Source organism: Calypte anna, chromosome 1 (assembly GCF_003957555.1).
Source record: "Calypte anna isolate BGI_N300 chromosome 1, bCalAnn1_v1.p, whole genome shotgun sequence".
Lineage (NCBI taxonomy): Eukaryota > Metazoa > Chordata > Aves > Apodiformes > Trochilidae > Calypte > Calypte anna.
The window spans coordinates 4239211-4264105 of NC_044244.1; the positions used below are offsets into that span (position 1 = coordinate 4239211).

A 24895-nucleotide genomic window follows, 5' to 3' on the forward strand; every position below is an offset into this window, starting at 1 on the left:
CATGTTCATCTCTGGGGGTTCACATGACTTCTCTCATTTTCTTTGCAGTAAAACGATTTAAGGAGCCAAAGGAAGAGAGGCGTCCCTGGAGGATATGGTGAGGTTTTTCTTTAATATGGAGCTAGAAAAGTCTGCATATGTGTGATTTTTTTTTTTTTTTTTTTTTTTTCTCCCACTACCAGTCTTCTAGACCCTCTGGATAATCTGCATGTTAGTTAGACATTAAATTAAATACCCTGCTGCTGCTTCCTAAAGAAACCTCCATAAAGAAGCTGGTGCTTCCTAGAAGTAAAATTCCCTGCCTGGCTCCTTCAGAAAAAGTTTGTTTTCACTGTTAGTGACTGAATTGAGAGGTGTCAGGGTTTAGCACTGGTGGGGCAATTAAACTGAGTACCAGATGCTCTCTATTAATCTCTCTATTAATCCTCCCTGATAAAGGAAGGAGAGAGAATAAGGGAGAGACTGATGGGTTGGAAACTAAACAACACAGCTTTAATGAAACAGTAATGATAAATAGGAAAAAAATGACTAAATATATACAAATGTACAGGAAAATTGATACCACGTTCCTTCCCCTTTCCCCCAATAACTCTCACATCCCCACTGAGGCTGCAGGGCAGCCCTGGGAAAGTCCAGGCTGGAATCCTGGGGTCAGGAGCAGTTGGGAGCTGGAGGCAGGAACACAGATTCAGACTGGGATCGATCAGGAGCAGAGGCAGAGGAAGGGATGGAATCCTCCCAGGATGCTGATGCAAACAGGGAATGGGTGAAGGAAGGGAAGCAAGAAAGGCAGGAAGCTGGAAAATGGAAGCTGGCTTGACCCTCGTGATCCCTCAAATTTATGCTGAGTATGAGGTGTATGGGATGGAATACTCTGTTTGGTCAATTCTGGCATCTATTTTGTCCGTTCCTCCCCAAAGGAGGGCTGCAGGTGGGACCCCTTTACTCCTTCCAGAGTGTAAAATGTTCCTCAGAGCTGAGCAGTGTCCTTGGCTCTGCAGCCCATTCTCCAGCAGTAACTCTAACCATGGAGTGGGATCAGTCCCAGCAGCAGACACTGCCTGAGAAACTTGCTGTGAATTTCAGCAAGTGCAGCTCCTGACAAGAGACTGAGCTGAAAGCAGAAGTACAAGACAGAAAATCCCCTTTATCCTGGCCCAAACCAGGACAAGAGGTTATGCTCTCCTCCAGCCTGCTGGCAGACCTGCACATGGGTCAAGTTTTGCTGTTAAAATCAATTAATCACTTTGGTGTCCCCAGGCAATCACTTTGACCAGGCAACACCTTTGGCTGTGTGTTGATATCAGGTAGCTGGGTATTGCTGTCAGCTCTGGACATCACTCCCAAAATCTCCTGTATTGTAGGATTTATGGGCTGCTGAGAGGTGGGTGTATGGGTGGACCCAGCATATGGCTGGGCTGGCTTGGAGCTACCAGCCAAGGTTAGGGATGGAAAGCCTGTCAGTTGGGTTCTTCAGCTGCAATAATTTGGGTGCAAAAATCATAAATAGCTGAACACCTTCCTTGCACCTACTGCTGGTTGGGGAAACTGAGGCTGAGCACTTGAGAGTGACCTCCCCTCTGCTGCAGGCTGGAAGCAAATCTGCCATGTGCTGAAGCAGTAACTTTTTAACAATACTTGGAGTTTGCCAAACAGCCCCTTTTCACCATGTACAAATTCTTGAGCCTGAGGAATGCATCTTGGAGGACAGCAGATCCATGCGGAGCCTTCCCTTGGGTGGCTGCTTTGCTGCTGGTGCTCCAGGGCACAGATCCTTTTTTTGCCTTCTTTCTCCCCAGGTTTTATGATACCTCCAAGCAAGCAATAGGTGCCCTTTTCATCCACTTTGCCAATGTTTTTCTGTCAGACCTCACTGAAGAGGACCCTTGCTCTCTGTAAGTACACAAGGTGTTTGCACTCCTGTCCTACACCTGGAAGAGGAGGAGGCATCATACTATGGTAGAAACTGATCCATTTAAAACACCAGGTGGAGATAAACCATGCTGAGCTGAGTTTCAGGGTCTGAGTTGTCTCCTTCCTGATGGAAGAGATGAGGCAGTGCAACCATTCTTGCTTTTTTTTTTTCCCTTTCTCCTTTTTTTTTCCCTTTCTCCTTTTTTTTTCCCTTTCTCCTTTTTTTTCCCTTTCTCCTTTTTTTTTCCCTTTCTCCTTTTTTTTTCCCTTTCTCCTTTTTTTTTCTTTCTTTGCCTTTTTTTTTCCTTTCTTTGTCTTTTTTTTCCTTTCTTTGTCTTTTTTTTCCTTTCTTTGTCTTTTTTTCCTTTCTTTGTCTTTTTTTTCCTTTCTTTGTCTTTTTTTTCCTTTCTTTGTCTTTTTTTTTCCTTTCTTTGTCTTTTTTTTTTCCTTTCTTTGTCTTTTTTTTCCTTTCTTTGTCTTTTTTTCCTTTCTTTGTCTTTTTTTTCCTTTCTTTGTCTTTTTTTTTCCTTTCTTTGTCTTTTTTTTTTCCTTTCTTTGTCTTTTTTTTTTCCTTTCTTTGTCTTTTTTTTTTCCTTCTTTGTCTTTTTTTTTTCCTTTCTTTGTCTTTTTTTTTTCCTTTCTTTGTCTTTTTTTTTTTCCTTTCTTGTCTTTTTTTTTTTCCTTTCTTTGTCTTTTTTTTTTCCTTTCTTTGTCTTTTTTTTTTCCTTTCTTTGTCTTTTTTTTTTTCCTTTCTTTGTCTTTTTTTTTTCCTTTCTTTATCTTTTTTTTTTTTCCTTTCTTTTTTTTTTCCTTTCTTTGTCTTTTTTTTTTTCCTTTCTTTGTCTTTTTTTTTTTCCTTTCTTTGTCTTTTTTTTTTTTCCTTTCTTTGTCTTTTTTTTTTCCTTTCTTTGTCTTTTTTTCCTTTTAAGTACCCTGGAGTTTCCTGGCAAAAAGCACATTGTGCAATGCTGCCCTGTGCAATCACAGCTGTTTGTTTGCACACCAGACTTTGCAACTTGTCTGGGCTCAGAAGAGTGTTGAGAATGGTTTCCTAACTGTGTGGGGAAAGGCTTTTCTCTAACATGAGGATGTTTTTAGAACTCCAGTTGCTCCTCCCAGATGTATTCATGTAGTTCCATTTGAGACCTTTCTAAGGCTTTGGGCTTCCTGTACAAGTGCTGCCTTTATATCAGACCAGCCATTTCACAACCAAAAGTTTACTGTCAATGTTAAGTTGTCTCAAAAACCTCATCTGGGCTTCAGAATGCTGCTTAGAAACATCTGGCCCATCTCCTTTTTTATATCTGAAGTGCTGCACCTTGATGTGGTTCTTTAAACAGCCACGAGTTTGGGGATACAACCCCTAAGATGATTCCTCTTTTTTTTTTTTTAAACAGACACTGGTTTAAAATAAACCCTTTCATGCTGTGTCCTGCAGGTTTATGGGTTGTTTCTTTTTTTCTTAATATTTCCCTGTGTTGCCTGAGTTTTTTCATCCTGAACCAGGCAGCTTCAACTTCTACAGCCCTGCCCCTGGGTGCTGTGTGTCCTGCCCAGTATAAACCCAGTATAAACCAATGTTCATGTTGGAGTCCTTTGATTTCAGCAGCTGGAAACTGAGTTGGTCTGAGCCTTAGGATGTAGAAAAACTTTGTGTCATGTTTTCAAAGTAGATTCCAAAAGCAGATTGTTGTTTTCAGTGTCTGTGAGTAAAGGCAGTGTCAAAGAAATGTTCATTCCTGCAGATCTGTGCTTGGCATTTTCTTCATGCTGTAGAAATCTGGGCTGATCTCACAGAAAAAATTCCAGTAATGGAAAGCTGTCCAGAAAACATCAGTCTGAGTGATTTTTTTTTATTTTTTTTTTTCCTCTGGAGTTGATTAAAATACCAAACCCTGGATTGGAACTTGGGATCCCCAGGAGATCCCAGCAAAGCCTCTGGTGCTTTGTCCGTGGAGGTTGAACATCCAAACCTGCCAAGCAAACCTGGTGTGAGCCCACATCTCCTGGGAGGGATGGGTTCAGCTCCTGGATCTGGAGTGGAGACCCTGCACTGGAGAGTTTTAGGGACTCCAGGATGCCTGGTGTCGAGCCAGGGTCCCCTCTCCCAAAACCTCTTTGTGTCTCTGCTCCTGGGAGCCTTTTCCAGCTGCTCAGTAAAGTGGATTTTTTTTTTTTTTTACCTCATCTGCTGCACGATTTGCAGAGCAGCTGTGGTGTCCAAGAAACTTCCATTTTCTTGTATGAAATTAAAGGAATGTTGGCTTCTGTTTCCCCAGAGCTCAATATTTCATCCTGCTAAGAACACAAGGTACTGCAAATGGAAAGCCTTCTCTTTTGGGGTAACCCTTAAGCAAGGCTACCCCAGGAAGTATGTGATGCTATCTGAATAAATGAGCAATGCCAGGTGGAGACTGTTCTGTTCTCTGCAGAACAGGATTTAAAAATAAGAAATTACTACAGGAAAATCCATTAAAAAAGAAAGGAAGTGAACTTGGAATGTGAAGTGGGTTTTTTTTTATAAATCTTGAGTAGTTTTTATGGATTCCTATACTGGAATAAAATGATTTTTTTAAAATAAGGGTCAAGAACAGCCCTGAAACCTGAATTTTGTCCTTTAGGTACCTTATCAATTTCATCCTTGATGCCACACTGGGAATGCTGCTGATCTGGCTTGGTGTGAGAGTTGTCTCCTGGATTGTACAGCATAAGAAGTACACGTACCTGGTCTTTGGAGAATATGGTAGGTGGCAACTCCTCTGCATGAAGGTGGCTTGGTTGCTCCCAGATATGAATGGAGAGAAGAAAATGACACAAACTGTAGTTTGGATATAAAACATGCAACCAGCCTGCTTTTATTATCCCTTCTCCAGGGAGCTCACAGTTCAAGCTCTGTGACATTTTCTTGGGTGGGTAACATACCCCAGGACATACACATGATAAATTGCAGTGTTTGGGTCTGGTATTGGTGATTTTTTTTTTTTTTTTTTTGAGTTCTTTTGAAGTTTTTTTCTGAATCTCTCAGTTCAGAGCACAGAGATGTTCTTGCATTTGCCTTGAGCTACAGTAGGCATCAGCAGGATGCAGCCTCACCCCAAAACTGAGTTCTCAAATGACTTGTGGGTTTGCTTGCTTGGGTTTTTTTGGCCAGCTGATATTTAAAAAAAAAAAAGTTTCAATTATTCCCGAGTTTGGCCTCTCTCTGCTTCCATTCTTGCTTTTCCATTCCTGCCTTGAGATGAGGAATAAGGTTTCAGAGGAGCCTTTCTGAGCCAGTCCCACTAGAGGGTAGCACCTCTCTTCAGAAAGAGCAGAAACAGCTTCCAGAGAGCTGTGCTTGCTCCTGGCTGCAGGGAAGGGAAATATTAATTAACCCTTTGCCTGTTTTACATTCTATTGAATATAAATATAAAAAAAAAATTGAAAAATAAATATAGAGACAAATTAAGTCTTACTTTAGCAAATACACCCTATTCATAGCAATCACAGCTCCATCTTTAAGACCTTAATCATTAAATTTATTGTGAAGGCCATCTCCTTCCTTTGTATATTTAGTTGCTGGTCTGATAAATGAGCTGGTGAAAGTTGGACCAAAGTGGGATCAGTGTGGAGACCTCCCTGAATTTTGTGCTCTTCCTCAGGTTTGCATTCAGCACCTGTAGATGGGTCCTGGCCCAGGCTGGAAGGGCTGGTTGGTTTTTTTGGGACAGGAGAAGCAGCTACAGACTGGGAATGAGGTGACCACAAATGAGTTGAAATGATGAGCAGCAATCTCTTGTCACACCTGAGAGGGACTTTAAAGGCTGCAGTGGTTTCCAGAGCAGGTTCAGCATCCTGACTTTGGTGGTAGGGACTACCTTTTTTTTTTTTTTTTTTCCCCTCCTAATGGCTGAGGAGCCAAGTACAGAGTGCTAAAGTAATTCAGATGAGGCAGCAGAGGACTCCAGTTATTCTTGGTTCAGGGACTGGCATTTTTCCCCCTCTTGAGCAACAAGGACTTGAAACCAGACCAGAGGCATCCCAGGGCACAGCTTCAGTGCCACGTTTGCAGTTGAGCAGCAGCAAGGAAATGTTGGAGTGTTTTGGCAGCTGGCTTTAACCTTGCAGAGCAATAATGAAGGTCTGTTGAGCTGAAGCTGTCCCTTCATCAAGGTTGGCTTAGTTTCCAGAATCTGTTCACTCCTCCAAGGAAATGTTGCTTTCATTAATTAAAAAAAAAAAAAAAATATTATGCTGTTGCTTGAATTTAGCTCTTGAACCAGGGATTAAATATCTCATCCTCTGAGGTGCAGAGTGACCACGATGGAAAAACCAGGAATGGAGTGGTGTGCTCAGTGGCATCCTGCTGCAGGGCTGGGGAAGCAGAACCCTCCTGTCAGATGTTAAGCAGCTTCCAAAACAGTTTGGAAGATGCTTGTAAACTTCATACAGTTTGAAACAGGCTCCAGAAAGATGATTAATTTTTGTCTCTAATTGCTGTACCAGACTCTGTGTTGCTTCCCTCAATTCTCCTGAGGAGCAGAAGTGTCTCTTGCAGTCCTGCAGAGGAGGAAGGACATGGACTTTTTTAGGGGCAATAAAACCTTAGATCTCTTCCAGCTGCTTTTCTTTCTGACCTTCTGACTCTTGGTTGCAACTGATGCAAACTGCTGCGATTTTTCCTCTGTTTTGGGCTCCGTCAGTCCCTTCTGCTCTGCTGGTGCTGTGCCTGTCCCCACAGCCCCATGGGTGGCTACATCCATGGAGAAGCAAAGAAAAAGGAAGGGAAAGTACCTAAGTCTGGGCTGCTGTTGTAAGCATCCAGATGCCCAGAACTGTGTAGAAAAAAAATTACTTCTCTATTTAAAAGCCAAAAAACAAACAAAAACCAACAGCACCCCCCAAAAAAACCTAACCAACCAAAAAAAAAAAAAAACCACAAACCAAAAACAAACAAACAAAAAATAAAAACAAAACACCAAGGAATGGTGAGAAGGAAGATCAACCTTTTGTACCTGAGCTCTTAGCTAAAGGGTGCTGCAGCCAGGAATGCCCTGGGGTTTGGCTGGTAGAGGCTCCTGTATGCTTGGGTTCCTTCATCTTTGCCCATCAGCTCTTTATTACTCTTTGGACAGCACCTAACCACAGGGAACTGCATTTCAAAATGCTGCTGTCTCTTCTGAAGGTGCTTGGCTCCTAAGGTGAGAGGTAGGAGAGGTTTATTCTTCATCTTGGTTCATAGAATCATAGGATGGTTTGGGTTGGAAGGGACCTTGGAGATCCTCAAGCTCTAACACCCCTGCATGGGCAGGGACACCTCCCACCAGCCCAGGCTGCTCCAAGCCCCATCCAACCTGGCCTGAGACACTGCCAGGGATGGGGCAGCCACAACTTCTCTGGGCAACCTGTCCCAGTTTCTCACCACCCTCACAGTAAAGAATTTCTTCCTCATATCTAATCTAAATCTCAATTTTTCTAGTTTAAAGCTATTTTCCCTTGCCCTACCACTATGTTCCCTTGTGAAAAGTCCCTCTCCATCTTTCTTGTAATATTTTTTTTGTTAACTTTTTTTTTTCTTGCGCTTTTTACAAGGATGTGTAGTGAATTCATGGTGATTGAGGCTTGTTGGCTATTTCCATGATAATTTTTGAGTGTGCTGACTCACTCTTGGGTCATGGGGATGGTTTTCCAGTATTGTCCCATGCTGTGAGTGTGAGCAGCAAGATTTGGGGAAAACCATGAGCAAATCCTTAAATAGGACCTTGCACATCCTACTTTGCTGTTGGTACCTCCTAGCACTGTAGTAGCCAGAGTTTTCCCCCAAGGTGTAATGGTTTGCTTTTTACTGCACTGGTTGTGTTTCAGAGGCAGAGTTTGAGACTGTCAGTCTTACAAATGCTCAAAGCCAACAAAATCCATGAATGTTCTATCCATGGCTGTAGGTGCTTTCCCTACAGGGGACTTCTTCAGGGAGGAAAACAAAACCAAGTTTAAGCTGCAGAGGACTCAGGATGTGCATACTCAAGGTCTTGGAGTTGCTGCTGGGTCTGTACAGGCTGAGCAGGGGAGATGCTGACTGGAGTCAGAGCAGCTTTGTGCTCCACCTCCAAACTTTTCCAGCCCTCTCTCCCACCCTCATTCCCAATAAGCAGCTCCCTAGAGGGAATCTCTCTGGCTGGCTGCAGTGTGCTTGGCATTGGAGATGTGTCTAATAATTCTGAAGTATCACTTGAGAAATACTGGAGTATTTTTTTCTTTCGAGTAAGCAAATGCCCTGAACCTGCATCACGAGATGGTTTCTGCAATGTGCAACTAAAATGCTGAAGGGAAACATCAGGAAATGATGGGGAGAAAGAGGGCTTTATTGCTTGGGAATGCCTCTGGGTGCCCATCTGGATGCAGTCACTGACTGCTCTAAGCTTGATGCCTTGTGCTCATTCCCTGGAAATGGGAAGGATGTTGCTTGGAGGCCTCTAAAGTCTGTTCAGTGGTCTGTTGAACTCTGTTGCTCAGATCTAGTTGTAGAAGAATATTCTCTGTGCCAGCTGCTGAGTTGAACTGAGGATCTGTGTAGGCTGTGTTTGGCCCAGTGGTTGTGATGTTGTCCAAAATTTCCATAACGGATATTCCCACGTCCTGAAGCAGCCAAGGGAGCTGGGGCTGCTGATGCTTGGGGAAATACTGCTGAAAATAGCTTTAACCTGAGGGGCTGTCCTCTCCTCAGCATGGCTGGCCTTTCCACACTAGGACCAGGGGATGGAAAGCGAGGAGAGGATCAAGGAGCATCCTCAAATAATGAAGTATGGGGTCATATCCCCATCTCTGAGCCTTTGAACCCTCCTGGGTTGGGCTGATAGCAGCAGAATCTCCAGCAACCACAGACCCAGAGCAGTGACATAACACTGCAAACTGAGGATTGAGTCCAGCTGCACAGTTGTAGTTCAGATGGAGAGCATGCCAGAGAGGGTCTGGGGTGCCTTCATAGAGTAACAGAATGGGTTGGGTTGGAAGGGACCTTAAAGCTCATCCAGTTCCAACCCCTCTGCATGGGCAGGGACACCTCCCACCACCAGCTCAGATTGCTCCAAGCCCCATCCAACCTGGCCTTGAATGCTTCCAGAAACGGGGCATCCACAGGTCCTCTGGGCAACCTCTTCCAGTGTCTCACCCCCCTCACAGTGAAGATTTTTTCCCTAATCTTTAACCTACCCTCTTCCAGTTTAAAGCCATTACCTTCTCTCCTATCACTCCATGCCCTTGAAAAAAAGTCCCTCTCCAGCTTTTTTATAGCCAATCCAGGTACTTGAAGGCTGCTCTGATGCCAACCTGTCCTGCCCATAACTGGTGCAATTGCTGTTCAGGTCTCAGTTTCTGAAATCCTCTTCTTACCCACAAAGTGCCCACTTCTGTCCTGTTCAGATGCTTTCCTGCTATTTCTTACCCTCCTCTCTAATTGGCACTGCTAATTAGATCCCTTGGATTTGGAGGGGTAGTTAAGGATATCTTAAGAGGTTTTTATTTTATTTTTTTATTTGATTCTTTTATTTCTATCTCCTCCATGTCACCCAGTACAACTTTCAGTGCCTTCAAATATTTGCTCTTCCTCAAATTCCTGAATTCCTCCTAATTTCTGAATTTCCTGAATTCTCCACTTTGGCTGTGGTTAAGCTTTTTCCTACCTGCTCAGTGCACACAGAAGACCATAAATAAAGCTGCCTGGCATTAACATGGGGGCTCTGCTGACAGCTTGGTACATTTGACAGCCTGGATTAAAACTAATCCTGTTGTGTGGTAACAACTCAAATACCTCAAGCAGTGCTGCTTTTGCTCTGCCAGCAAAATGTGGATGCATGCACAAGTGGAATATGTGAGAGGTGAGGATGCTGCAGGAAGCAGTGGTCCTGGGTCTGATCCAAGGAAGTTCTGCTGATGGGGGGGTGGGAAGCACCAGCAGTGCTGCTGGAGAAGGATCTAAATTCAGAGTGTGCATCCTTTGAGGTGATGGAGGAGATTTACTGCTGTCAGGGTGGGAGATGGCTATGGGATTTTTTGAGGAAAGGTGGCTCATTAAGCTAAAAGAAGAGGCTGATGCTCTGTGTCACCTTCTCAGTAGTCATGGGGACAAGAAAATGGCAGTGTTCAAAGGGAGCATGATACGTGTTGTCACCTAACAGATGTGATTTATTTATTTTTTTTCCCTCCTTTTAAAAGGAAAGTGAAGCATTGGATACAGCAAAGATGAGGGCACCTACTTGGGTTTAGCTTCCAGGGAGTAAATTGGCAGCCAACAAAAAATAGTCTCTTGTAGGCATTTGCCTACATGGAAACACTTAATATAAAAAGAATCCCTTTGCATCCATGGACAGGGCCCCTCTGGACAGCACTTCGTGCATTAAAAACTTTCTGCTCCATCTGAGGATGCCTCTAACAACCTTGCTGTAGAAAACCATCCCCTAGATAAGGTCTATGGTTTGCTGGGATCAAGGTTTCCAGCCTTGCTTCCCAACTCTGGAAGGAAGAGATGATATGGCCAAGGGCTTGCCCAGGGACCACTCCAAGGCTTCCTCTTCCCTAAAGATGCAGGTTGATGGTGACCAGTGTGTTACTGGTGATAGGGTTGGATGAATTAGAGGTGATTAGAGTTGGCTAATGGCCACTCTGAGGTAGATGGGTGTCCTGGGGGTGACTTCAAACCTACTGAGGTATAGAGCAGCCAGCTGAACTTCTTGCTGAAGAAGAAACAAGCCACTGTATTGATAGCTGAAGGCAATCCTTGCAGCCCTGTGGGCTCTGCTGCTGTTTCATTTTCAGCTTTGTCCCAAGTTGTTTTGGTCCTGAGCAGCCTCTTGTCACTCAGAGACAAAGGTGCAGTCAAAAGGAATTGTAGAGAAACTCTCCGATCCTTCTGTCAGGGGATGGAAATGAAGTCCTGTCAAATTCTCTGCTCCAGGATGGATTTCTGTGCAGAAACATATCATCCCATAGTCTGGAAACAAAGCTCAGAATGAAGAAGAGGGAAGAGGTTGCAAAACAGCACCAATTTTTGAGCTGCTTAAGCTAATGGGGGAGATGGTCAGATCTGGCCTTTGGGTCTCAGAGCTCTGTGGGTCTCTTTCCAAACCTTTCCACTGTCTACCCTGGACATGTAAGAAGTGCAGATCTTCCTCTAAGTGTGGAGGAGATCCTCAACATATTCTGTGGGTGATGTAGAAAAGACCAGAGTGAGAAATACAGATATTTGAAGCTCCACGTTGTGATGGAGACACCTTTACAAGGGGTGTACCACTTTGCATGTGCTGGCCTTGGAAAATTGGGATTCCCTACATGGAATTTTGCTCTTGGACAGTAAAAATTGTTCTCTAAGGAAGGGAGAAAAGGTTTTCATTCTCCAAAAGTTGTCAAAACTCAAGAGAAATTTGGCTTTCTGGCTAATTGAAAGTAAATGGAAAGATTAGTGGATGAGGAGCTGTTAACCTTGGACACATGGGCAAACCCATGCCCAGGATGGGTTATAAAGCAAGTTGTCTCTTCTGGTGACTGTGTCCCAGCCTGGTTAGCCAAACCCTGTCTGTAAAAATGGTTTGTTTGAGGGTTAATGCTGTCAGGTGCATGGTGTACAAAACCAGGAATCCAAGCTGTTTGTGATGATGAGTGGTAGTCACCTCCTATCCCGAAGATGGTGTGAAGGGGCAGGTATTTGGGTGACATCTCCAAGGTGCTGCTGCTTCTGGGCCATGCTGAGCTGGGAGTGTTCCTCGAGTGCCATCACAAAACTGACTTGCAAAGGGTGCTGTGGCTGCTGGTCCTGTCACCCCCCCAGGGGATGGAACACAGCTGACAACACAGAGCAAAAGGGAAAGAGTTCAAGTGCAGGAAGGAAATGATGAATGTGTTTGTTTTCCCAGTTTGTTTGTACTTTGAGCTCTGATGGGTGATGGTAACCTCGGGCTTTAGAGGAGGAGTGGTCAGTTTTGGGCTATGGGGCAAAAAAAAGCTGTACCTAACCTGTGCCAAAGACAGCTCAGCACCCAACCCTATCAGGAGGGGCTGTCCCTGCTGGGGGAGGATCAAAGCTTCTCTCACACCATGTTTAATTCCCAGCTGCTTCCAGCATCTCAGCCCACCCATGAAGCTGTTGCCTGCCAGGGAGCAGAGCCCTGTGCTTTCCCCAATCCTCTGGGGGTTCTGGTTGCACTCACATGTAACCTCTCCAGCTCCTTCTTCCTTCCCCCTCTCTGTGCAGTTGGACTGATGCTTTCTGCTTGTTTCCTCCCAGCTCAGCAGCCTCTCTGCCCTCCTGGTCCTCCTTCCTCCCCTCTTCTCCTTTCTCCCTCCAGGCTCAAGCAATTAAAAAGCTGGGATGCTTTGAGGTGATTGCTCTGAGGTTTCTGGCATGGAGACACTTGCTGGATGCCTCTGCAAAGCCACAGTTAAGAAGTAACGAGGCAAATGTTTTGCTATGTTGCTACCAAATGACAGAATAAGGACAAATAACACACGCAAACCTGTTTTGCCCTTGCTGGGAAGCAGGATCCCCCTTGGAGCTGGTCTCAGTTGGATACCAGTGCTCACTAAATCCTGGTATGTGCTGCTGGTCTTTGGCTGGAGGTTTTGCAGAGTGCTCTGGATAAAAGTGCTTTTGCAGACTGCTGGTCTTTGTCTTTCCATGCCACATCCCAGCAGTGCTGGGCTGAGAAAAGTGATGCAGAGCTCCCAGGCTGCTGCCATCTGACAGCACATCCAGCCTCAGCATCTCACCCTGGGTTGGCTTCTTTTACACGGATACAATCCCAAATTCTGGCCAGATTATACTGGAAACAAGTGTTGCCAGGGGGTTATCTTTATATTGGAGTGATAAGAGGAAATGCTGCAGCTTTTCTTAAACCAGATACTGTTGCTCAGTTTTGCAGAGCTGAGATTTTCTGATGAGGCTGGGAAGGTGATAACCAGCAGGCAGTGCTTACAGGGGCCTGAAGCAAGCACATGTAATAGATACAGCTCCATTATCATTGTTAACAGTACAAATATGCTTTTACTTATTACTTGGTAAGTACCCCACTGGAAACATTCATATTTAATTAGCATTGATTCTTTTGGAGTGAGCCTGGAGGAGTGGAGCCCCTGTCTCTTGCTCAGACACTGAGTATCATGTAACCAGCCCCTCACTTCATCAGCAAGAAAATTAATTCTGTTTAGGACTGCAAATTTAATGCTGCTTGTACTGGAAACAGTGACCTGAAAAGTTTCAGACTGCTGCTGGCAACGGGGTGGGTGAGGCTTGGCAGAGAGCAAATGGCAGGTGATTTATTTTTTAATAGAGGAATGTGCAGGATAGTAACTGGTGCTTGTGTGGAGGAGGGTCAGTCCAGCAGTGTTTGGTCTTGGGGATTGCTCTTGGGATTTGTTTAAATTCCAGAAGGATTATCAGCCTGACATTCTGGTCAAAAAAGGGCAAGATTTTGTGAGCTGCTTCTATGAGACTTTTACCCACTGGAAGCAGGGGAAATCTGTCCCTCTGGGCTTTTCTGGGTGTGCTTAGATGAAGGAAAATGAAATCTCTGGTATCGTGACTAAAGGCCACCAGACAAGGGCTGAACAAATCAACTGATGATTACAAAGTAAGGAACTGTTTGAGCAGGATGCTGAGATTCCTGAGCTTTCAGGCTTGCCCTACGTATAGGGTTTTCCTGGCCTGTGATTTTGAGGAGAGGGGATACTGGCACCTTCTTCTTTTACAAGTGGGGCTTCCCCTTCTCAAGCCCCTGCATGCACCCAGCTCAAAGTAGCTCAGCACCATGGGGGAGATCCTGGCAATGCTTTCAGTGGCTAAAGGAGAGGAAAAAATTAATCTCCAAGGCTCTGTGCATCCTTTACTTCCTTAAGGTAAAGAAAAACATAATTGTTACCCAAAGCAAGATTCATAAAAGTTGATCCAGTCTCCTTTGAGTTTCCAGGAACAGCATTTCCATTGCTGAGCTGTGGCACTTGGGAGCCCCAGAGTGTCTGCAAGTGCAGGATTTGCTGGATAAACATAGGGAATAGCAGATCTCCAGGCAGAGCCAGGGCTGTGTCTCTCCCTTTTTGTAGAATGTGTCTGCCTGCCCTGTAGGACACTTGTAGGGCTTTGGCTCCAACCAACCAGTTGATCTAGGAAGGACAGGCAAAGGGGAAGATATAAGGTGAGAGGGTTTTGGTGATGGTTTTCTCCTCTTGGTGGATCTGAGAGGAAGGTTGGCGTGATGGAGAGGACAACAGGAGGTAGATAAACAGAGGTAGTGTGAGCATCTGTGAGGCAGGGAGGGCTTTTTGAGTCATGTCTGAAATTCCTTTGTTACTTGTTTGTCCTTCAGATTAACCAAAGCTCTGGTTGATTGCCATTTCCACTTCAGAATCAGCCCTAAGGGATAGAAAAAGAAAATCAGTTCTAGAACAAAAGGCCAGGGGTGGTAGTGGTGTATGTGGTGTTTCATGAGGGAGAGATCTCTTCCTTTATAGCCAAGCTTAATTCAAAAGCACAAGTGCAGCATGAAGGACAAAGAGCTGCCCTGATGCATGGGAAGCACAAATGGAAGGGGGGGGGTGGTGGAGTTTTGCCTTTTGATGATAATTTATATCCACCAGTTTGTAAAGTGAGCTCCAACTATGAAGGGATGCAAGTCTGCTAAATTTTCTCTAATGCCATACAAGTCATACTTAAAAAAAAAACTAAAAAACAAAACAAAACAAAAAACCCAAGCAAACAAAAAAAAACCTAAAAGAGTTAAGCTTAGATCTTATGTGTTAATCTTCAACAGACTGTAGACCCAGCAGGGACACCACACCCTACTACTCCAGACTACTACTACTACCTACTACTACAGGCAGACAATATCTCCACTAATTTTGTTTCATATTGAGTATTTGACTCATTGCAAAACTTGCAATATGGAAACACTTCCCTGTCTCCCTGATCAGCTCAGATATCAACCATGAGGCAATTTTTCTGCAAGGCTTCCTCCTCCTGTCCTGTCTCAGATTTAATATGCTGTTTTCCCAGGTGACCCTCCACAAGCTGCTGCTTGGATTGGCCAATGTATCCTCTATTTGCTGATAATGGTTTTTGAGAAGACTGTGATTAGCCTTGTCCTGCTTATCCCTGGTTGGACAAAGGTAAGTTCCCAAGCTGTATTTTTTAAGCCACTGCTGTGGCTGTGGGAAGTTTTTCTTTATTAGTGGTTCCCATCATCATAGGTCTTCAATCCTTACAGCTTGCTGACATCTCTCTGTAACCATAAACTCTTACTTAAGTTTGGGGAAACATGGCTTTCATAATAGTTTGGCTTTTGGTACATTCTCTTGCTAGTCAAAAGCTAGTGAAATAAGATCCTGCTGTAATTTATTTTTTTTTTCATCCTTGGAAGGATAAAATGGGCTGGGCTGGCAGCTGAGCTGCTTCAGTTCTGCCAGAGAACTCCTGAATTATCTTAAGTCACTTCATGTTGGTGTTTCATGATCCTGTGCCTGAACTAGGTGGACTTTCAGAGTTAATTTGGAAAGCACTATCCCAGTAGGATGCTGTCCTCCCCCCCAGCTGCTTCTGTATGGTAGCTTGTGCAGTGGTAATTGTGTTGTGATTTTCTCTTTTAAAATATAAAATTAATAATCCTGTGGCAGCTGTAGCCACACACTTGGTGGCAGGTAGGTGTGATGGATATAAAACCCCACTCTGGGTGTTGATGGGTACCTCTAGTACTGAGTGCATTTACATTCAGTGCCCAGTGCTTCACAAGCTTGATTTGGATGAGGAGTTATTACAGCAGTCTGAGAGCACTTATCTGCTCTTGTTAAGAGCCTGTCCTTCTAACCCAGAACCCACAGTTCTGACTTGGACATGAACACACTCAGTCACACACATTGCCAGAGCCAGAGATGCTGCTGGATTCCTCCCCACACGTGGCTGCTGTCCTCATTTTGCAGCTAGGCTCCCAGAAGCCAAGGGAAGTCCCACCAGTTATCATGGGTAGTTAAAACTGGAAGACCATCAGAACTTTTCTAGATCTGTACAAAATCCTGTGTTTGGCAGCTTGGCTAAAGGAACAGCCCATGACACCTAAGAGACCTAGCTAGGAGGCTGCTGCTCTAAGAAGGCAACCAAGTTTGCAGTAAAGATCTCACAACAAACTGTTCAAATAATTTTTCTAAATGTTTTCTCCTCTGCAGCTTCAGCAGATCCTCCTGGGTTACATCCCAAGCCCCCAGCTGGAGCTCATCCTGGTCATGCTTGTTGTGCCTTTTATAGTCAATGTAAGTGATGCCTCTGCAAACACTGGGTAGGGTGGTTTGGGTGTTATGGGGTCCCCCCCCTTAATGGGAGCATGTGCAGGAACTGGCTTGGGGCAATCTTGAGTAATTGAAGTGGCTGGGAGAGGGTGGAAACAAATATATTTGTTGTCATGGGTACACAGATATGTCAGAACTGCCCTGGTTTCTGTTTCTGATTCCTGCTCCCTTGCCCAAGCTGCTGGGTGTCTGACTCCTTGAAGAAAGCCAGGGCTCAGCAGTCATGGGAATGCCCCAAAGCACTTCCCATTCTTATGGGAAGGCCCATCAGTGGTGACTTTTGGCAGCCTGCAGATCTGGACCTTTGGCTTGATTTCATATTGTGTTACAGCAAGGCCAGGCTACTCAGAACCAGTGATCTCCACAAAACTGGCTTGGTAAAAGCTCTTGAAAGCTCAGCTTCATCCTGGTTCCTCTAATTCTGGGTAACCTTGACCTTCCTGCAAAGATGAGAAATGAGAACAAAGGGTTAATATTCACACCCCCCTGGGCAAGGAGTGAGTAGAACTCTTTCCACTTCATACCATGAGCAGTGCAATGAATGCAGCATTGGCAGGGTTGGGTTTACCTGCCCCTGGTACCAGCATCTCACCCAACCTCACACTGCACATCCAGATTTTAAAGCAAACTCTGGTTCCTAAAGAACTGACCAGTGACTGATGCAGGCAGAGCATCAGTCTGGGTGGAACCTGGTTCAGCTGTTACTTCATGGTGGAGACTTTCTTCCCTGGTTCTTCAGGAACTATGGAACCAGGAAGATGTATGTAAGAAGGGATCTCAGGAGTCTGAGTTATTCAACCACGTTTGATACAGGGTTAATTTAAACATTAAATTAGGTTGATCAAGGCTGGACATCTGAAGAAACCAGAAGGAGAAGAAATAGCTGTGGTTGGATGACTCTGTATTTTGGTCTTTGCAATCTATTCATACAACTTCTTTCTCCCTTGAGGCCATTATGTTCTGGGTTGTGGACAGCTTGATAATGAAGAAATATAAGCAGAAGGATTCCCTGGACATCAGTGGATCCATAGAATCTCCTTGGGCTCGGAGGACAGAGGAATCTCAGGTAAGAGCAAGGATTTCCTCTGTTTGAGACCAAACTGCAAGTTTGTGACATGGTCTCTGTGCTTCACCACAGCCATGGAGCACACCAGGACATACCCTAAGGACATGCCATGACCCTCCTAAGTCAAACTGACTTTCTGTACTTGTAGCTGAGGACAACAGAGGGATGTTTTCTGGGATGATTTGGCCCTGTCTAACAAAGGGGAACATTACAGCCACAAAGTGTTGCTGAAATACCACCCTCAATGATGACAGGATCTTGTGAGGGATGAGATGGCTTTTGCACCAACCTGGGTGGGCTTGTTGGAGTGGCAGGCTGAAGCTGGTGGGTACCTCTGCACTGTCTCTTTCAACTTTCCATTTTAAAATCATGATAATCTTGCCTTGAAAAGAACTTTCTTTCCTTACTGTAATTGACAGCATCCTTGTTAGAGGATGCTGGGAATCCTATTTTTGCCAGTGTTGGGTATTTTTTCAGCCAGATGATGGTTCCTTAGGTGCAGGAAGCTGTATTTTGTGCAGTCTGAGCTTGACACTTCAGATTTATGGGGGGTAGAAGAGCTGCAGTCCCAGCTGACTTGATTCTTGTTTATGACTCAGGGTTTGCTGAGCAGGTGGGGTCAGTGCTTCTCATCAGCTTTTGGGCAGAGAACCCAACCTGAATCACTGGGTTGAATTCCCTTCCTCTCCCTTGGCTCCCAGACCCCATTTCAAAGTGTTCTGTGTGTGGCTGCTGACATCCTACAGCTCAGCTTGCTGAGATAAGAAAGCTTCTGACAGTTGCAGGCTTGGCTTCTGGAGTGGCTTCTGCTGAGGGCTTTAGGAGGAACAGAAATAGCCCTTGCTTTCTGAGAGCACTTTTAGAAAGAGTAACTCTGCTCTTTGGTGGAAGGGTGTTGTCCATCTACTGGTGACAGCTCTTGGCAGTTTTCATAGCAGTGGTGGCTTCCATGGCTCAAGAGTGCAGTGGGGATGTGGTGTTGGAGGCATCCTTCCTCTGGCAGCAAGGGCAGGCAGCTGTGAGCAGCTGTGGAGACAAGTGAGTCACAGGACAAGTGAGTCCTCCTGGCTCTGCCTCCAGATAAACACTTGTAGCATGGTGAGGTTACTAGAAATGTGTACTGTGCCCCAGGGAATTTCCTCAGTGGTGTGGGTGGTGAGGGCATCCTCAAGACATTTTGGCTTGGTTTGGAGGGAGAAGGGAAGAGAGGCCTGAGCTGGGCAGTGTCAGTGTGCCTGGATGGTTGTGCCTTGAAGGCAAGAACTCATTCCTAGGATGTGGAGGTGGATTAACGCTGGATGTGAACATCTTCTTGGTTATGGCACAGTCCTATTTTATAGGCACTGACTGATATTCAAGAGTGTTACTTTCCTTGTGGAGGTCTGCTCCAAATGTAAAAGTGGTGGTCAAGATTTGTCTTGCTGACTGGATATGCTAGTGTGTTCCTGAAGGTTATTATAAAATTATTTTTAAAATTATTATACCAGCTCAGAAACAAAAGTAAGGAGGTGATGTCTCTAGTTGTAGTCTCTACAACTAGTAGTCTCTAGTAGTCTCTAGTCTCCTGTCTAGCCTTTCAAACCTAAACTTGGAGCATCTCAGCCAAGATGGTTTGTTGCTGTGAACACACAGATGGTTTTGCAGCTAATGGTTTTCCATGGAAATGGAGCTGGTCCCCTCTGCCTTATTCCACTTAGGATGGGCCAAGTGTTTTCTGGCCTCTAGCTCAGTTTTGGGTAATCTGAAGGGAAAATAATCTCCAGAAGATAGGGAAGGTGTTTCTGGTAGCTCAACTGGACAGGTTGTTTCACATGGTGTAAACTGGATTCCCACAGTCTGTCTCGTGTTGTCAAAGCCTCCTTCCATCTTTCAGGTACTTGACTCTCTGCCAATTCTTTTTTTCTGATGAGACCTTCAACCTGCAGGTCATCTGTCCCTCTTGAAACCCTCTGATCCATCACTGCAGTGGAGCTACCAAGGGGACTGATTTGTACCTGGAACATCCTATGGGGACTGCTTCCTCCTTTCTTCTCAGACATGTTCCTTTGCCTTTGGCCAACAAATAATTTGGGCAGAGAAGATAATGAAGAAATACAGAATTGGGTGACCTGCTTCTCCAGATTTTATTGGCACAGGGCCTTAAGGTACAGCCATAGGCTTCTGCTTCATAAGTCAGCTTTTTAGGCTATAAATTAAAGATCCTGTCCACTGGCTGGAATTTAGGCTCAAAAGCAGAAAATTAGGGTTTGCTGGGCTTGCTGCTGTTAAAAACCTGTGCAAGTGGGGGAATTTCTTTCTTCCCTGCTGCCCAAGAGAGGAGGAAGGAGAAGAGGAGCTGAGAAGCAGGCAGAGCTGGCTGAGGTTAATGGGTCCTGCAGTTTATCAGGGTCCATCAGGGCTGTCTAGCAGCAGGCGCCAACATTTCCCCATCGTGCTGCCTTCTGGAATTTCAACCCTCTGCCTATCTTGCCAGCAGAGAAGTGTCATTATTTTCACTTGAACTAGCAGCTTCTGCTTGGTAAGGGACGGGGGGAGAGGAAGGAGAATGAAGGGAGGAGGCCAAGGTTAACCTGTTATCAAAATCCACAATCAATATTTTCTGTAGGGATAGCAGGAAAATACAGCTTTGGCTTTGGCTTGTTAGAACAGTTGGGAAGCAAGAGGAAACCCAGTAATCCTGCCACTGGTGTCACTGACTGCATGGCTGCAGGAACTGGTGGTCTTTTTTTGGGCTTGAAGGCTCTTCTGGTGAGCCACAGATGTAGTGGTGGGCTCTGGGCAAACTCCCTGTTACAGCTGGAAGAATTTCACCACTTGCCCCAAGTCAGCCCTAAAGCTTTTTGTTGTTCCAGGCTTGTGCTCTGCCTAGGTAAATGTAAAGGTTTGGGTTTTTTTCTCTTCTTCATGGGGTGGAAAGAGATCTCTCAACATTGCCAGTGTCAATCCAGTGCTGTTCAGGCTGGGGAAGTTTGTTCATCTGCATGGCCCTAACTTCTGCTTTGTATGTGTTCTGCCCTTGACCTGAGTCTCCTTTCCCTTGCCCAAGTGCATATAAACTTTAGATCTTATCAGTGATTTCTTTGTTTCCTCCACTCAGGAAAACAAGTCAGTTTTAATAATGTTTTGATATTTTTTAAGCTTGTTTTTCTTTCTGTTGTTTTTGGTTCTCCTTCCCCCCCACAAAGAGATGTGGGTGGATGAGCTTCTGCTCCCGTCCTGTCCTTAAAGCTAAATTCAGTGGAACTTCCCAGAATCATTAGGCTGAATCTCAAGACTAATTTAAGGTTGGGAGGAGAGCAAATACAGTGCATGGGGATACAGCCTTTGGTCAGCATGGAGTTCAGCACCTATCCTAATTCCCTTTATAGGAGCTGTGACTTTTGGCGCTCACTACACTGAAGATTCTGGTGAATGCCAATACCTGTGCTGCTTGCTAAGTATCAAAGAAAACTCCTAGAGCTAGTTTGATTTGCTTGTTGCTTAGCTGAGCTTATTTTAAAATAGGTCAAGCTCAAGGATCAGGCTCCTGAGGACTTTACCCTATGGGAAAGCTAAATGAAGGGGAGCACAGAGGTGTCTCTGGAAGGAAACAGTCCCAGCTTTTAGTCCTACTGAGTTGTGGCAGGAGGATGCAGGAGGATGCTGGAATGGTTCCCATCTCTACACCAGGCTGGTGGAGCTTTAGGTGAACAGGTTTCCATGGCTAGTGGGGAAATGGCCCCTGAGCTGCTCTATTTTACAGCCTTGGGTCACAGTTCCTCTGTCAGTTCAATCTCTTCCTCTGCAGTGGTTTGGTTATCTGAAAGTGGCTGGAGCACCAATCCAGCAGGCAGCTGCTTCTTCCAGACATGAGAAGCTGGCAGAGCACCCAGCCAGCCCCATTTTGGTAGCATGACCCACATTGTTTTGCAAGCTGCTGGCCTCCTGGTTCAGGGAGGGATGCAGTGAGGTCTTTGATGACTGCTGAGACAGTAGCACGTTGTCCTGGGGCTGAGGAATTGTGGCTTATTCCCAGCTGTGCTACTGATCCACTGTGGTCCTGACCTGGATACATCTGCAGGGGAAGTGCCTTGAACTCCCAACCTAGAGTTGGGTTTGAAAAACATCTCTGAGGGAATGTGTGTCCCGTGAGTGTCAGGGTGATGAGGTGCTGTCTGCTGATGAAATTCCCTGGGGAACTGTGGAAAGGTTACCTGGGGCACTGTTGGCTCGAGCAGCTTCATCCCAGATGTGTGATGGGCAGGTGGCAGCGTGACTGGATGTGGATGGGCAACACTCCATGCCTGCTCTGTCATCCATGCTCAGCTATAAGGGGATTTGAGTTTCCAGATGAAACCCACTGAAATGATGAGTTCATTGGACCCCAAAGCCAGCCTGTTGCAGCCTGCTCAGTAAGTTTATAAAGCTGCATGTGACTGATCACCCACCCATGTTTTCAGGTTCAGCAGCATCCCAATACTAATATGATAAACAGAGGAAGTCTTGACGTTGAGGAGATGGAAACCTTCCAGTGTGTGTGTCTTGAACCATAAAAAAAAATTCCTTGAGACCAGTGGGGGGAACACAAGAGAGCTTAATCTGATCTGCTGCTATCCTGTGGGCATCTGAAGTGCTGCTGTGAAGATAACATCAGATGGAGGGGCTGGTGTGTGTGTGTGAGGGTGGGGAGGAAATGTTCCCCTGGGGCTTTTCTGCTCCTTTGAAGTGATTGACTCATTGCTGTTTGGGTTTCCTGTTTGGTTGTTCTGTTGCTGGGGTGATTGGCCCCATGGTGCTAACAAGTGGCAGGCATGTTAATTCACAGCTCTGCCCAGAGAGAGCCACAGATAAGACTAATTCCACCGTGGTCCTGGTTTTGCTTAAGCTTCAGGACTGGCTGAGCTGTTGGGGACATTCTAGGGGTGGGTGTCTGAAAGCCCAGGTACCATCCCTTGATTTATGGCTTTGAGCTGGAAGGCTGCTGTGGGTCAGGTTCTGTCTTTGGAGCAAAATGGGGTGAGATGGAGATGAGGGCTGGGTAGAGGTCTGTGCTGCCGTGCTGCTGGAAGTTATTTTTGTGAGAGTTGTTGTGGGACCTGGCCCTGCATCACCCATGGATGGATGATGCTGTTGGAGTTCAGCCATTGGCAAGGGGAGGAGTAGGAAGGGAGTGCTGGCATAAAATAAATGCTGCATGGAAATAAAACTGGAGGCCCTTGACTGTGCTCTTAGGTTTGTGCCTCTCTGTAGGGTAGGACATTGAGGTGTCAGTGACCTGGCTAGGCTTCTGGTGTGGGTGACCAGTGTTCAGCAGAAATCCCATGACTGCCTGAGCTGCAAAGTCCTGCTGGGCATGACACAAGCTGTAGTGTGAGGGTTGACTGCACTTCAGCTGTGCCTGGGGGTAGCTGCTGTTGGGGGTATTGACTGTAGGGCTTGTGTTGCCCAAAGTTGGGCTTTTGAGATAAGAAGGGGTAGAATGGGGTTCAGCAAACAATCTGTCAGGGCCTGAGCAAACTGCTCATCCATCCATCCATCCTGCTGGCTGGCTTGGGATTTCAGCTCTTCCACAGCCCAAGTAAAATCCACCCTTTTTCCTCTTCCAGATAATGAGGCTGGAGGATGCATGGCTCAGTCTGTGTCGTGCCAACACTCCAGGCTGGAAGCAGCCATTTAGCTCAGAACCACCTGTGGGTAGCTTCAAGTCTGAGGCTGGCTACTGAGAGCATTCCTGGAGGCAATGGGCAGCAATCTGTGGATTTTCTTATCTGGAGAGGTACCAGTGGGAGGTCTCAGTGCTCTCTTTTGGCTCTCACAATTAAGACTGAGCCAGGAACTGCTATTCCAGGTAGAAATAAGATGCAGCCAGGCTAGGACACTACTCCTGAGCTTACTGGCCTTGGCTGGAGCTGACTCTGTAGCTCTGCTTGCTCTCCTGGCTGAGCTCTGGAGACAGCAAGCAGCTGGGAGCCTGGTAAAAAGGTCTCCATTTGGTACAGCTGTTTACAAAATATATGGCCTAGATTTTGTACATCTCCACTGAGGCTGCAGCCTGGCCTGAATACATGTGTCTGTGTGCAAGTCCTGTCCCATGGTGAAAAGAGCTTTCAGCAGCCTGTTCTGCTTTTGAGTGGAAAGAAGGGTTAGGACAAGAGATCGTGACAGTGTCTGCACCTGCATCTGTCTTACTGGTGTTAGAGAGATGGTCAAGGAGACCTCAAGACCTTTACCATCTGCCAGACAGGACTGGACCTTCCAGACCCCTCTTGGCTCCTTCAGCAAGCAGCACCAAGTGTCCAGTTCTGGCACTGTGTCCAGTTCTGGGCCCCTCAGTTCAGGAAGGAGATTGAGGTGCTGGAGCAGGTCCAGAGAAGAGCAAGGAGGCTGTGAAGGGACCCAGCACAAGTCCTGTGAGAAAGGGCTGAGGGAGCTGGGGGTGTTCAGGCTGGAGAAGAGGAGGCTCAGGGGAGACCTCATCACTCTCTACAACTCCCTGAAAGGAGGTTGGAGCCAGGGGGGATCAGGCTCTGCTTCCAGGCAGATATCAGTAGGACAAGAGGGCATGGGCTTAAGCTCTGCCAGGGGAGGTTTAGGTTGGATATTAGGGAAAAATTCTTTACAGAGAGGGTGATCAGGCATTGGAATGGGCTGCCCAGGGAGGTGGTGGATTCTCTATCCCTGGAGGTTTTTAAGAGACTGAATGTGGCACTCAGTGCCCTGGTCTGGGAACCATGGTAGCAGTGGATCCAGGGTTGGACTTGATGATCTCAGAGGTCCTTTCCAGCCCAGATGATTTTGTGATCAAGAGCCAAGACCTTTCACTCCCTCAGCATCTGTCTGTTCTCCTTTCCAGGTATTACTTTCTCCAGACATTGATTTGGATCAGTCTGAAAGCGACCAGGATGTTTCAGGACTCCAGGGTATGAACCAGAAGATGAAGCAGCCCAGCTATCAAGTGGTCATCTGACAACCCTGATGGAAAGGAGGTGTGGAAGAGGAGAAGCAGCACTGTGATCCTGGAGCTGGCCAAAGAAGGGCAGGGGGGGGGGTATGCAAGTTGATCCCTATGGGTCTGCAGAGATCCTTTTGCCTACCCCATCTGGACCTATCCTTCTGCAGTAGTTTCTTTGGGATGGTGTCCATGCATCCTTGTTCAGGTGTGAGCAGTATCTGCTCTGCCTGTCTGCCCCTAACCTGTACACTTGCAGGCACAGTGAGGTTAGGACTATGGATATGGATTTGTACTTCCCCTGGCTGGCCAGCTGGATGTAACTTTTTTGTCAGGGCTAGAGACTGAAATCAAAAGACTCTCTTCTGTCTGGTCATTTTTTTTTTTAAATAGAAAACAATAAATTAAAAAAAAAAATTACCCTGTACTACCTGAACTGTGACACTTTTATATGCACACTACTCACAGGAGTTGGTTTCCAATATGTATTTAAATGTCCTGAATTAGGAAGATGGTCTCAGTGGATCTGATGCTTTTTACTGTTTTATAAGGAATACAATAAATATTAGGATTAAAACTGCTTCATTATTGAAATGCCTTCGTGTGCTTAAGATTTTTGCAAGATCCTAATGCTGGGAAGGGGAGGGAGTGGATCTTTTTTGAATCTTTTATGGCCAGTTCCTCATGGG

General features: G+C 45.7%; 1 protein-coding gene across 1 annotated transcript in view; it reads left to right on the forward strand.

Annotated features, from left to right (window-relative positions):
• The window catches only part of LOC103527885 (store-operated calcium entry regulator STIMATE), a 37686-nt gene extending 13454 nt beyond the window's left edge, over positions 1 to 24232 (forward strand). The window contains exons 2-8 of the mRNA XM_030459598.1: positions 49 to 97; positions 1800 to 1895; positions 4536 to 4657; positions 14930 to 15042; positions 16093 to 16176; positions 17162 to 17278; positions 24111 to 24232. Of these exons, the coding sequence (XP_030315458.1) occupies positions 49 to 97; positions 1800 to 1895; positions 4536 to 4657; positions 14930 to 15042; positions 16093 to 16176; positions 17162 to 17278; positions 24111 to 24224 (695 nt within the window). The 3' untranslated portion in view covers positions 24225 to 24232. The remainder of the gene's footprint in view (positions 1 to 48; positions 98 to 1799; positions 1896 to 4535; positions 4658 to 14929; positions 15043 to 16092; positions 16177 to 17161; positions 17279 to 24110) is intronic.
• The last annotated feature ends 663 nt before the right edge of the window (positions 24233 to 24895 follow it).